We start from the raw sequence: 14,879 nt of genomic DNA, 5'->3' as shown, positions 1-14,879 counted from the left end.
AAGTTGATCTAAATTGTTGTCTGAAATTGTTTGCTAAAATTTGATGTGGAATGTATTTGTTTCTGTTAAATAGAATATTTTGTGTTCAAAGTCTCATGCACATCAATCATTAAATGTGTATAGTAAAATAATATGGATTTTTTTAGAAAGTATGCTGAGAACAGAATTATCATTAACCAAAAATAAATTAAATTTTGGAGAATTCATAAAGTAATTGGTGATAGCAGAGAAAAAAAAAATCATGGATAAACATGGACATTTCCATATCCAAATGTTAAAATTGTATATGCAAAATTGCAAGGAACAGTTAACGAAGAAATCATATAAAGTTTATCTTGTTATGTAAAATCATTCGCCTTTATTGAAATACTTTGTAGGAGTAGGCAGGCATATTAGACCTTTTGGTCCCATATGAGAATTGAAAATATATTCACTGTGGTTGTACTTTGTGGTTGCACTTTGTGTATTTGGGTATACCTATAAAGTACTGGACTCTGATGAACTTTGTATTATCTTTTTATATTTTCACAGCAAGCCTTTGAGTTAGACATCTATAACATGGGGACAAAAGACTCCTAGAAGTTTAGTAAACTGAGCAAGGCTAGAAAGGAGCAAGAGAGTCTGGAACCCTGGTTTCTCTGATGGGACAGGTTATACCACCACACACACTGTATTGCCATGTGTATGAAGAATTAATTTTCTGAATCACTAGTTTTAAAATAGGAAACTTCCATCTCTCATATTCAAGGTAAATTCACTCTTTTAAGAGTTAAGAGTGGATTGAAATATTAAAAGTGAGTAGATGAGATGCTCTTGAAGAATCCTCCTGACCCTGAGATTTTGAGAGCTGGGCTTTTTGCTCTGTCCTTGGGAAATTGGGAAGCAAGTCAGAAAGTGTTTATATAATGTATTTTATAAATGTGCGTGTATTTGGCTCCTGTTTTCTTGGTTTTGTGTATATATTTGTCCATGTGATCCCAGAGGGTAGAGATTCTCTGATTTGGATATAGGTAGATAATTATATTTGATTACTAAAAACAAAGCCATAAATAACTGAAAGAAGAGGAGAAAGACTTTACCTCATCAAATTCAAATTTATAATCCGTTTATATTTCTGAGTTTTACTTTGTAGTTTTGTGCTTTAATCCTCACCTGAGGATATTTTTTCCATTGTTGTTTTTTTTTTTAGAGAGAGAGAAAAACATCGATGTGAGAGACATCGATTGGTTGCCTCTTGCATGTACCCGACTGGGATGGAGCCTGCAACCTAGGTACATGCCCTTGACAGGGAATCCAACCCCATGGGCTGACTCTCTAACCACTGAGCCACACCGGCCAGGGCTGTAGTTTTGTGCTTTAGAGGACCAGGTCAGTTTAAAGCTGGTGTCTAGACAACTTTGAGCAAGTTTAAAGAACTATCTTCAGTGATTCAGTAATACTTTTTTAAGCTGTTAATTTTGAAATAATCACAGACCCGCAAGAAGTTGCAAAAATATTACAGAGACGTCCCTGTAACCATCACCCAGCTTCCCCCAAAGGTAGCATCTTACATAACTATAGTACAGTAGCAAAAGCGGAAACTTGATATTGGTACAATCTGCAGATCTTAACTCAGATTTTACCAGGTCTCACATGCCCTTGTGTGTACATAGTTCTGTGCAGCTTTATCTATGTTAGTAATTCATTTCTCAAATTTTTACTTTTTTGGCATTGTTTTTTATAGAAGGAAGTTACTAGCAAGTCTTAGGTACTACCAAACCTACATGCATTGTTTTGCAAGTTGATAAAAGATAGGTTATAATGTGAGTTTATTTTTATATTGGTGAAAAAACTCAAAAAAACCTTGATTTATAGAACCTTGATTTATAGTATATTCATAAAGTTTGAAAACATGGGCAAATATGCACACTGTCATCACGGTCACCTTTAATCTATAAAAAAAAAAGTTTTTGTTTCTGGACTTTATGTATATGCTATGTAGATTGAGCTCATGAAGGTTAGAAACCAATTTTTAAGAAAATGATATCTAGTTGGCATTCATGACATTGAATTGAACTGTCAGCAAACATTAATTTAGTGTCTAAAACATGCCAGGCTCTCTGATGAGGCATCAGATGCTTTTTCTCCTTTGTTTTTGTTTTGATTTGTTTAAATATGTTTTTATTGATTTTAGAGGGAGAGGTAGGGAGAGGGAGAAAAAGAGAGAAACATTGATCTGCTACCTTCTTTGCCCCCCAACTGGAGATCGAGCCTGAAATCTGGGCATGTGCCCTGATCAGGAATCAAACCTGTGACCTGTTGGCACATGGTATGACACTCAACCAGTTGATCCACACTGGCCAGGCTCTCCTTTTACTCCTTTGTAACACAGAATTCTCACAGTTCAAACTTGTGACTACCAGAAAACAGTCTTGAACTCTGACACTCAGCTTTTATCAAAAGCCCAGTTGAGAGATTTATGGATGAGTATTTGAAGGATACGCAGACTGTTCATTTCTCTAGAACTTAGATAGTGTAAGTTTTATTTTTAGGGCAAGTTCTAGATCAGTTGCAATAGGAACTTGGACCATCTAGTGTTGACCCCATAGAATTGGTTTTATTAACTTAGTCTTTGCTTACATCAGGGATATCATAAGGCAGTCACAGAAAACACATTTGCATATAACTTAAGGGTGTTTTTGAGAAAAGTTGCCCACATCAGTAGACTCATAGATGTTAAAAGATTTTCATGTTTGTGGTGTGTTTTTTTAAACATGTTACAAAGGTTTGTTTTTTTAATTTTAGAAGAGTTTTAAATTTACAGAAAAATTGTGAAGATAATACACAGAATTCCCCTATACTCCCTTAACATTCAGTTTCTCCTGTTAACATCTCACATCATGATCCATTTCTTACAATTAATGAACCAATATTGAAACATTATTATTAACTAATGTCCATGTTTCATTAAAATATAATTAATTTTTAAAATTAAATTTATTGGGATAACATTGGTTAATAACATCATTTTCAGGTGTACAAGATTATAATTTGACATCTGTGTAACTCTGTTGCATACTTGGTTTTGATTTTTAATTGCTGGCTCTCCTAGAGGCCCATGCCTGTAGTACAGTAATTTGTGATTTTACCAAGACAGAAATTTAGTGAGACAGTTATATAGCATTGGGTCACCTAGTTATGAGTTATACATCCACCCAGCATTTGCAACTTAGCTCAAAGGGACTCTGCTGTAGAGTTTAAAGTAATAATCTTGCAATGATAAAAATTAGAGAAAGAGAAAATGAAGTGCTTAAAGAAAATAATAAAGATAAAATAATAAAATAAATAAAAGTAAGGGGGAAACTGTGCTATAGCATTCAGAATGCAAGAAACCTTACCCTTAGAGGAGCTAATATATTTTAGTTAGCATGAACTGTGAAGTAGAAGACATAGGAAATGTGGCAAATGTTTCTTACTGCAGGAAAGTGCTGTTCAGTTTAAAGGTATATTTCCTATTGATAATTTTAGAAACTGGGTGACAACAGAGAAGTATGCTCTCTGCTTATGATTCTATAAATGTAAAGACAAATGAAGACTTAAAAATGGACAAACTTATGAAATCCTCTTAAAACATAAACTAATTTTAGAGCAGTTTTAAATGTATAGAAAAATTATAAAGATAGTACAGAGGATTCCCATATAATCCACAACCAGTTTCCCCTATTATTAACTTATTAGTATAGTACATTTATTACAATTAGTGAACCAATATTGATACATAATTATTAACTAACGTCCATATTTAATTCAGATTTCCTTTGTTTTTACCCACTGTCCTTTTTCTGTTCCAAGGATCCACATTACATTTAGTCATGTCTCCTTAGGCTCCTCTTGGCTGCAACAGGTTTTTAGGCTTTCCTTGTTTTTGATGACTGACATTTTTGAGGACGACTGGTCAGGTTATTTTGTAGAATATTCCTCTGTTGGGACTTGCTGATGTTTTTCTCATGATTAGACTGGGGATATAGATTTTTGGGAGGAAGACCACAGAGGTCAAAGTACTGTTTTCATCACATCAAGGGCACATACTATCAACATGACCTATCACTGTTGATGTTCACCTTGATCCTGGCTGGGGTGTGTTTGCCAGGTTTCTCTACTATAAAGTTTCTGGGTTTTTTCTCCTTTCCACGCTGTCTGTCCTGTTTGGAAGGAAGTCACTATGTGTAGTTCACATAGTGACAAATGAAGGAGAGGGGAGTTATGCTTCCTGAGATAGAGTATTTACATACATTACTTGTAATATTTCTGCATGGGAAGTTTGTCTCTCCTCTCCCCTTTATTTATTCTGTCATCATTTGTATCAGTATAGATTCATGGGAATTTATTTTATACTTTGGGGCATAATCTAATACCACTTATTTTGTTGCTTCTGTTCCAGCTTTGGCCTTTGGGAGATCTTTCTTGTGTTCCTTTCAGACAACCCCATTATTGTGGGGTTTTTTCGTTTTGTTTTTTTGTTATCTTTTTTTTAACACTTCTTTCCTTTCTCATACTACAAAGTGCTCTGGGCTCGTTTTGTGTATTTTCTGCTCTAATACTAGCATCAGTCATTTCTTCAAAGAGCTGTTTCTTTTTGTTGGAAATGATACTAGAAACCAAGATTTGGTACTAGGTGTATTTATTGCTACTGGGGTGTAGTTTCTTCTAGGCCCTCTCAGCTGACAGAACAAGGAAATATATGTGTGTAGATTAAGTGGTATTTATGCACATGTCTGTAAATGTTTCTGTATGTGATCTCTATATTAAGCTAAACATAAGATCATGCTGATGTCTCCCAACTCCTACCCATTACCATGTGGATTATTCTGACCTCTTTTACAGTGGCTCCCACCATCCACCATTCCTTTACTTCATTATTCAGCTCCAATATACATGTGTAGCGGCATCCAAATTGTTAATCTGCACACCTGTGAGAAACAATTTACCAACTAAGAAAAGTGCTTTTTGTACAGGCTAGTTTTATAGACTGCACTCACTTCCAGAGTGACTTTGCTCAGTCTCTTTTCCCTTCACCTTCTTGATCGAAGTTGTTTCACATATATATATAATACATTAGATTGTTTCGTTACGCCCTGCATGCTATCCTTGGATCACTCGACCTAGATGATTTGTAAAATTTTTCATACATTAAGATTTGCTCTTTGTGCTGTAAAGTTTTATGCGTTTTAACAAATGCATAGTGTCATGTATCCATAATTACATACAGCATACAGAATAGTTTCACTGTTTACCTATTCAACAACCCCCCAAACCTTTAGCAACCACTAATTTTCTTTACTTTATGTAGAGTTTGCCTTTTTCAGAATGTCATATAATTGGAATTATACAGCATGTTGCCTTTTCAGATGGGCTTTTTTCACTTAGCAATATGCATTTAAGATTCATCTCGGTCTTTTTATGGCTTGATAGCTCATTTCTTTTCATTGCTGAACAATATTCCATTGTGTGAGTGTTCTAGTTTATTTATTGGCCTATTGAAGAATGTTGGGTTTCTTCAAGTTTTGGGTATGGGTAAAGCTGCTGTAAACATTTGCACACAGGATTTTGTGCATTTGTAAGCTTTCTTATCAGGTGGGTAAGTGCCTAGGATTGCGATTGCCAAATCATATGATATAAATCATAAACATAAATTGCCAACTTTATCTTCCAAAGTTGCTGTACTATTTTGCATTTTCACCAGCAATGAAATGAGAATTTGTCTTGCTTTATATCCTTGCTGGTTTTGTTTGTTTGTTTTTAGCCATGTAACAGGTGTGTGGTGGTATATTGTTTTAATTTGCGATTATGTAATGGCAGGTAGTGTTGAGTATCTTATTCCGTGCTCATTTGCCGTCTGAGTATCTTCTTTGGTGAGGTATCTGTTCATATCTTTTGCCCATTTTTTAATTGAGTGGTTTGTTTTTTTATTGTTGAGTATGAGTTCTTTGTGTAAACCAGTCTGTTATCAGATATGTATTTTATTTTGCAAATGTTTTCTCCTGGTCTGATTTGTCTTGTTTTTTCTTTTTCTTTTTTAATCCTCACCGGAGGATATTTTTTCCATTGCTTTTCAGAGAGAGTGGAGGGCGGGGAAGAGAGAGAGAAACATTGATGTGAGAGAGACACATCAATTGGTTGCCTGAACAGGGCCAAGCCTGCAACCCAGGTACACGCCCTTGGCCAGAATCGAACCCGGGACCCTTCAGTCTGCAGGCCAACACTAACCACTGGGCAAAACTGGCCAGGGCTGATTTGTCTTTTAATTCTTATGTGTCTTTCACAGCATTGAGATTTTTAATTTTAATAAAATCTAAGCCCGGCCAGGTGTGCCTCAGCGGTTGAGCGTCGACCTGGGATCCAGGCGATCGGGGTTCGATTCCCAGTCAGGGCATATGCCCAGGTTGTGGGCTCGATCAATGACTCATCATTGATGTTTCTATCTCTCTCTCTCCCTCTCCTTTCCTCTCTCTGAAATCAGTAAAGATATGTTTAAAATAATAATAATAATAATAAAATCTAATACTTTTATGTATCTAGCTTTTGATGTTGTATTAAAAGCTCATTGTCAAACCCAAGATCAGCTAAATGTTGTGTTTTCTTCTAGTAAGCATAGTAGTGCAGTATCCTTTTTATATTCCTGCTCAATAAATGCTACCTTTTAAAAGGACTCTACTTGATATAAGGAGTGTGGGTAGGAGGACTGAAGTGAGGGGAGATTTTGTTTCTTGATAATGTCACATTTTCAGTAACAAAGCAGAGAATCAGGTCATCTCAAAATACAGTCTTCAACTGTAAGTGTGGACAGGTCTCTAACAACACTTAGGACATTTAAGATGGTTTAATAGTGGCTCTTGGAACTAGACCTATTTACTGCAGGATTTTCTTGGGAGTTTTGGCAAATTCCAGTTACTAAAACAGCATAGTAAAGCCAGTAGTGGCTAAGGCTTACAAGTGCACATCTATGAGAACCAATTTGTCATGGTTTGGCAAAGATTCCTCATAGCTTAAACAACCCTCAGAATAATGTGAAAGTAACAGATGAGTATTTGCACACAGAAGTGTATTTCCTGAAGTTTGCTGGAGTCTTCCTATGTGTTCCTGACAGGGCCACCTGAATACTGTTTCCTTTCAAATGAGGCCATTCTGACTCCCCCAAGTGGATGTCTTCCCCCAGGTTCCTTGGTCCATCGACCTGCGCTAGGTTTTGTGCAGTTGCACCCTCCCTCACTAAACCCTGCCTGAAGCCCCTATTCCAGATCACTGTGGTTAGGGCTCTTCCTGACTAGTCTTCCTGCCCTTTGTCTCTGGCACACCTCCTCAGTATTCAGCTACATAGTAACATTCAGTCTAGTGTGATAGTAATACAGGATTTGGAGTCTGACTCGCAGGTATTAGTTGTGATAATGAGTAAGGTATTTTAATTTCACTAAGTTCCTAGTATGGAAAATAAAATGAGAGTAATACCTCATGAGAGGCTTACATGAAACATGTGAAAGTGCTTTATAAACTGGAAAATAAAACACAAATGGGTTATTATAAATCCTAAGCAGTAGTTCTCAAAGTGTGATTCCTGAGCCAGCAGCCTCAGCATCCATCCCTGGAATTTGTTAGGAAGGTGAAACCCAGCCCAAACCCACCTGGGATGAGGCCCAGCATACTACTTTCCCATTTTTTGTGATACACTGCCCTACAACATTATACTTGAAAACCTAAGGACAATTGTATTAATCTGCTCATGCTGCCGTAACAGAATACCAGATGTAACCATTGAGATTTAAACACTTGAGATTTATTTTCTCACAGTTCTGGAGGCTGGAAGTACAAGGTCAAGGTGTTGGCAGGGTGATTTTCTGGTGAGGATTTTGTCCGTGATTAGCAGAGAGCTGCCATCTCACTGTAGCCTCAGGTGGACTTGCTTCTGTGCACAAGCACTCCTCTTATGTGGACACCAGTCTTCCTGGATTAGGGCCCCACCTTTATGATCTCTTTTAAACTTAAAAATCCTACCTTCCTTGAAAATGCTACCTTCAAATATATAGTAACATTGAATTTTAGGGAAACAAGATTCAGTCCATAATAACAATACATCAACAAATTAAGAATTATTGAGAAAATAATCAGTCCTACTTTTATTAAAGGTAAGTAGTTAGCCTACTAGACCATCTCTCTGATTAGCTTTTCTTTGAGCAACAGTGTTCCAGCTGCAGTACTTAGTCCTAATTAATCCATTAGTTTTGTGTTTTATTGAGTTACTACTGGTCTTACCACATTTTGTCTTACTTAAAAAGTTGTAACCATATATTGTTTTAGGCTAATTTAGTTTTGTAGCTTATCCCTGGGAATTCAACCACCATTTAAAAAAATTATTTTTTAAATTATTGTTACTTTTAATCCTCACCAGAGGATATGTTTTATTGATTTTCTGAGAGAGAGAGAGAGAAATATATCTTTATTGATTTCAGAGAGAGTAAGGGAGAGAGAGATAGAAACACCAATGATGAGAGAGTTATTGGCTGCAGCCCGCAACCCGGGCATGTGCCCTGACCCGGAATTGAACCCTGATCTCCTGGATCCTAGGTCAATGCTCAACCTCTGAGCCACGCCCGGATGGGCGAGAGAGAGAAATAGTGATGTGAGAGAGAACCATCGATTGATTTGCCTCCTGTAGATGCCTCGACCAGGAACTAAACCCACAACCTTTTGGTGTATGGGTCAGCACTCCAACCTACTGAGGCACCTGGCCAGGGCTCCAACCACCGTTTATAGCACTGTTCCTCTGAGAGAACCTGAAAGTTGTGTAGAGTTGATTTAGATAAAAGTGTTGACTGTCTGTGTAGTTTTAGAGAACCCGTTGTAGTTGTAAATAAACAAAGCCATATTGCTATGCAGTGTGTATCATTTTGACAGCAGAGATTAGAGGTTTTTCCAGTGAAGAAAAGATTACTGATATTTTTTTAAGTATATAAGAAACCATAGCAGAATGTTGACATTGAAAGTTTCTTCTAAAAACTAATACCAGTCCTAGGAAAGGTTATGGATGACTTTATTTAGCACTTTTATTTTCTGCACTGCTAAATGCTAAGTGTTTAGGAATCCAGTGAACTTTACCTTTTTCATTTTGTGAACATAGTCCCAAGATACGTTAAATAAAAGAAATGCCACCAAATGATATATGAAAGTCTAGTCTAGTTTACTCACTTCAAAGGGTTAGTGTTTATAAGGAATTTGGCATTAAATTCAGCACTAGAATAATTTGATTTACTTTTTTTTCCTGGATACTTATTTGGTCAAATGGCAGCCATGATTGTTAATTGGGGCCATTGGAGTTTATGAAAGAGCCCTTTATTTCAGTTCTTTCTTTGTTTTTGTTTTGGATTTTACCTGAGAAATAAAGGCCTCCATTGTAAACAGGAGACCAAAAGAATTAAGCTCAGTTTTTTTTCTTTTTTAAAAAATTATTGATTAGGTTGATTGATTGGTTAATTTTATGGGGGGAGGGGATTTGTTGTTCTACTTATTTATGCATTCATTGGTTGATTCTTGTATTTGCCCTGACCTGGGATCAAACCCACAACTTTGGCATATCAGGACAACACTCTGACCAACCGAGCTACCCAACAAGGGCAGTTTTCTTATTTGCCATCTTAACCATTATGAAGTGTACAATTCGGTGGCTTTAGGTACATTCACATTATTGTGCACCCATTACCTCCATCTAGTTATAGAACTTTTTTATCTTGCAGAATTGAAACTCTATACTACATACTGCCACATCTTTTTGTGCATCCATGTGGCTCACCTTTTTATGTCTGGATCTGTGGTCCTTGGAAAGAGGACCACTGACAGTCTAATACAATACACAAGGCATGTACGTGTTTAGAAAATAAGAGATAAAAGTCGCTGGTCCTTGGTTCAATATTTTTTTGTTGTCTTCAAACACTAATTTAAAACTATATTTATATACACTTGATGATCTTTGAAGAACAGCAGCAGTGTCTATATTAAGTATTTAATGGGTGGCTAGTTAGTTCCTTTGTTACCATTTCATTATAATGTTTTAATAGTACTAGTAAAATAATACAGGAAAGGGGCTTTTATCATTTGTCAGGCTTTTTACAGATGCAAGAGGTTAATTTGAAATTGTATTTGAACATTCTAGCTCTGTGAAGCCAACATGATTGACAATTGATTTTTTTGTTTGGTTTTTGTTTTTTAGGTCAATTGTTTATCTTTGAGTTTTATTTTGAAATTTTCTTGAAATTGAATCTTTTAAACTAACTAATTTTAGGACAACCCCTGACTCTCTCTGGGCTTACTTTATCTGTAAAATGAAATATTCATTATAAAGTTCCTTTTAGTTGTGTTTTGGAAGTGTTAAAAGGAGGCAATACATTTAACTTACTTTACTCTTGTTATATGTAGATCATGGGAGAGAAGTGGTTGCTGTGTGTGTTACTAGTCCTTGGAATTGCTGTCATTCAGGCTCATGAGGGCCATGACGATGATGTGATTGATATTGAGGATGACCTCGATGATGTCATTGAAGAGGTAGAAGACTCAAAAACGAAACCAGAGACCAGCACTCCTCAGTCTCCAAAGGTTTGAAGTGATCTTTGAATCTTTGTTTTACCTCTTTGAGATAATCAAATGGCTAAGGTAAATTTGGATACTTTTCAAAGGGAAAGCTAATCTGCTAAAATACTGATCTCTCTGGCAGCCTTTGTTATACCTTGCCAAAGATAAATTACATGAATTGAATTCAAGGGCCAGCTAGCAGAGTTTTGCTGTAATTGAAAGCAAACCAAGACAATAAATCCTACTAAGAAAGGAATGTTGAAAATTTCAATTCTTAATTTATTTTTATATTTGACGCAGGTCACCTACAAAGCTCCAGTTCCAACAGGGGAAGTGTATTTTGCTGATTCCTTTGACAGAGGAACTCTGTCTGGGTAAGTGTTTCTTAGGGGAAAGAATCTGAGGTAAACATGTAAATAGGGGAATAGTGAATTCCTACTTATTTATTTTCTTTTCCTTAACCGAGTATATGCTTTTAATTGACTTTAGAGAGAGAAAGGGGGAGAGAGAGACAGAGAGACATCTATGTGAGAGAAAAACATCAATCGGTTGCCTCTCCGGTGCACACCCTGGCCTAGGATCAACTCCCAGCTGGGGTATGTGTCCTGATTGGGAATTGAACCCACCATCTTGGGACAATGCTCCAACCAACTGAGCTACCAGGCTAGGGCTAGTGGATTCCTTTTAGAATAGCATCTTACATATAGTGAAATGGCAATAGCTATTTTATATCCCTATTGTTCATGCCCATTTAGGAAAATAGTCTCTTAGAACTGTGGTTCTCCCTTCCCTTTCTCTCTCCTCTTCCGCTCTATATTTTGTTCTTTGATTGAGGAAATTTTTTTTCTCTTGAGTTTTAAAGAAAGTGGAATTATTTCATGGATTTGGTACTTTTTCTTACAGGTTTGTGAATTGAGTACAATATATTATCACTACTTACGTGACAGATTTAAAAGTAGAATGGTTAAGTGGGCTAGATAGAAAGAGCTGGATAGATCCTGCTTTTATTAGTATTTACATTGTTTCTTTTCACAGGTCAACTATCATTTGGACCTTAATTTTGGGGTTTGTCTTAATTACAGGTGGATTTTATCCAAAGCCAAGAAAGATGATACTGATGATGAAATTGCCAAATATGATGGTGAGAGTGCATTTGATTTAAGTATAATAGCAGATTAAGGTTTGAAGTGTTTCCATGCTATCTCTTAAGACTAGTTTAAAAGGGGTATGTATGCATTTAAAAAATTTTTTTCCTCAGAGGTTTTGCTATCTTTGTGTGTTCCATTATATGTTAGAACTGTTTGTTTCACACCATAAAATGGAAAGGTAATTTGATAATTTATCACCTGTGGTGTCGCATGTTGGAAATGAAAGGCCTTTTTTAAGCATTGATAAAATTAATATGCTACAGGTTTTTAAAAAACATTCTAATATGTTCATATATGTATGTATAATTTTAATAGGCCAGCTTTTATAGGTAAATGAAATGTGTTAAAATATGTTGGTATGATAGACATACTTGCACAACTTGGAGTTTTGTTTGCTACTATTTAAAGGACCTTCAAAGGTAAGTTAAGGAGTGGAACTTTTTTATGTGTCTTATAGGAAAATGGGAGGTAGATGAAATGAAGGAAACAAAGCTTCCAGGCGACAAAGGACTCGTATTGATGTCTCGGGCCAAGCATCATGCCATCTCTGCTAAACTGAACAAGCCCTTCCTGTTTGATACCAAGCCTCTCATTGTTCAGTAAGTGAGACACTTTTTTGATAGACGCTTTCTAGGAAGGGTGATCTCAGAAGACATGATATTCTAAAACTATTACTCTACAAAAAAAAATTAAGAGAATTACTATATGTTACAATAGGGATTTTTGAGTGTATTTAAGCATCCTGTAATGTAATGTTATTTTCCTGCCCAATAAATTATTTTGAAAGAAACTGGCGATTCTTCCTCCTAATCACAAATCAACTTCTGGATTTTGCAAAAAGTATCTACTGGGAATCTGCATTAAGCTTTTATTTTATTTTACTTATTTATTTTGAGGGAATTGGGAAGCCATTCAAAGCAATACAAGATGAAATCTTTCCTAAGGATAAACATATGACCTATGATAAAACATGAGACCAAGATGGGGAAAGGGGTAATAAATAGGAAATTTGATATTTCAGAATGCCATATGGTTTTCTGCTTTTCTCTCTTATATTAGGTATGAAGTTAATTTCCAAAATGGAATAGAATGTGGTGGTGCCTATGTGAAACTGCTTTCCAAAAGCCCAGATCTCAACTTGGTAGGTACTTCCTGTTTCTTTATGTGACCACCCATAATTATCTTTCAAGATTTGAAATGTTAATTTCAAAACTGTTCCGTCTTATCCCTGGTTTGTGTTCTGTGTAATTTTTAGTTTTAACAAATGTGTTTGTTTTATGAAAGAAGCAGTAACTATCTAGGTACATGCATTGCTTTGTTGTCCTTAAGCACTTCCATAATATTTTCATGTAAAATTTCCTGATAATTTCTGTTTATTCCATTCACTGGTATATATATGAACCTCATAAGTGAATCAACTTTTTTCTTTCTTTAATTTTTTTATTTTAGTTGATATTCATTATTATTTATTAGTTTCAGGTGCACTGCATAGTGGTTAGACATTTATAGAATTTTCAAATTGAATCCCTCCCAATAAGTCTAGTACTCACCTGATACCATACAAAGTTATTACAGTATTATTGCCTATGTTCCCAGTGCTATACTTTACATCCCTGTGACTGTTTTGTAACTACCAATTTGTACTTAATCCCTTTACCTTTTTCACCCAACTCCCTAAACCGCCTTCCGTCTGGCAACCATTAGTTTGTTCTCTGTATCAATGAGTCTGTTTTTGTTTTGTTTGTTTTTGTTCTTTAGATTCCACATGTAAGTGGAATCATGATAAGTGTTTCTCTGTCTGACTTAATTTCACTTAGCATAATACCCTCTAGGTCCTTCCATGCTGTCACATATTCAGCTTTTCTTTTAATGTGACACTAATTTATTTGGGATTTTATAAGAAGAAATATCACACTTTTGAAAAGTTGCTTTAACACTTTGATTTACTTAAAATAATCCATTTTTGTTTCTGAAGGACCAGTTCCATGACAAGACCCCTTATACAATCATGTTTGGTCCCGATAAATGTGGAGAAGACTATAAATTGCACTTCATCTTCCGTCACAAAAACCCCAAAACGGGTGTATACGAAGAAAAGCACGCTAAGAGGCCAGATGCAGATCTGAAGACCTATTTTACTGATAAGAAAACACACCTTTATACATTAAGTAAGAAAGACCATTAATTTGGGGGTTTTATGGCACTACAGATTTGTCATTCATTATATAACTAGAGAAGACCTAAGCCTGCAGGCAAGAGTCTCTATTGACTTAGTTACTTAGAAGTGAAATGAACTTAATATTTCAGCACAGTAAGAAGCTTCTTTTCCATAGTTTGAATTGACAATTAGGGTTTTTTTAAATTAATATGTTTTTACCAATTTCAGAGAGAGGGAGGGAGAGGGAGAGAGAGAGAGAGAAACATAAATGAGGGTCATTGATCAGCTGCCTCCTGCACGCCCCCCACTGGGGATCAAGCCTGTAACCTGGGCATGTGCCCTGATTGAGAATCGAACTGCGATCTCCTGAATCATAGGTTGGTGCTCAACCACTGACGCACGCCAGCTGGGCAGGGTTGAGAATAAGCTTTTATGTCCCATAAGGAACTCCTTTGCTAATGCCCTCACTTCCACCCTTTTGTTTATTTTCTTGTTGATAAAATGTTAAGTAATAGAACATATAATAGAAATATATGTATGCTCAGTGTTTTCAAATTATCTTTTAGTTGAAATTTGCTTGGATGCTCCAACACCTGAACAATTGAATTTAATCATTTGGATATTAGAATGGGATGTTTATTTTAATGAAGCTTTCCCCCTCATTTGAGATCACATATACACATGCCTCTTTTCTTAAAGAATATAATAACCTTTTCTCTTTATTTCAAAAGTAATACATATTCAGATATATAGAAATTCAGAAGAAATAAAGAAGACATTTAGAATTATCTGAAATAACAAGATTGTGATATGTATTGACCATTTGTGAATAAACACATGTATGTGTATAATAAGCACAGATAAAAAATTTTTATTGAAAGTAACCTATGTTGCACTTGCTCTCTTAACTTCACAAAAGTGCAGGAATCTTTCCATGAGACTACATATCATTGATAACATTGTTAACTTAGTTATCT

The 14,879-nt window shown here is 35.7% G+C and overlaps 1 protein-coding gene across 4 annotated transcripts in view; it reads left to right on the top strand.

Moving 5' to 3' along the window:
* Nucleotides 1-14,879, top strand: part of CANX (calnexin) — a 58,639-nt gene that overhangs the window by 29,660 nt on the left and 14,100 nt on the right. For 3 of the 4 annotated variants that reach the window (XM_081136868.1, XM_081136867.1, XM_081136866.1), the window contains exons 2-7: nt 10,444-10,620; nt 10,897-10,970; nt 11,679-11,737; nt 12,202-12,343; nt 12,804-12,885; nt 13,720-13,912. In XM_081136868.1, coding sequence (XP_080992994.1) covers nt 10,447-10,620; nt 10,897-10,970; nt 11,679-11,737; nt 12,202-12,343; nt 12,804-12,885; nt 13,720-13,912 — 724 coding nt within the window. In that variant the 5' untranslated portion in view covers nt 10,444-10,446. The remainder of the gene's footprint in view (nt 1-10,443; nt 10,621-10,896; nt 10,971-11,678; nt 11,738-12,201; nt 12,344-12,803; nt 12,886-13,719; nt 13,913-14,879) is intronic. The other variant, XM_081136869.1, reaches the window with a different exon arrangement.

This window comes from Miniopterus schreibersii (genome assembly GCF_964146895.1).
Source record: "Miniopterus schreibersii genome assembly, chromosome: 4".
Classification (NCBI taxonomy): domain Eukaryota; kingdom Metazoa; phylum Chordata; class Mammalia; order Chiroptera; family Miniopteridae; genus Miniopterus; species Miniopterus schreibersii.
The sequence above is the reverse complement of the archived record's forward strand: the minus strand, read 5'-3'. Positions and strand labels throughout refer to the sequence as shown.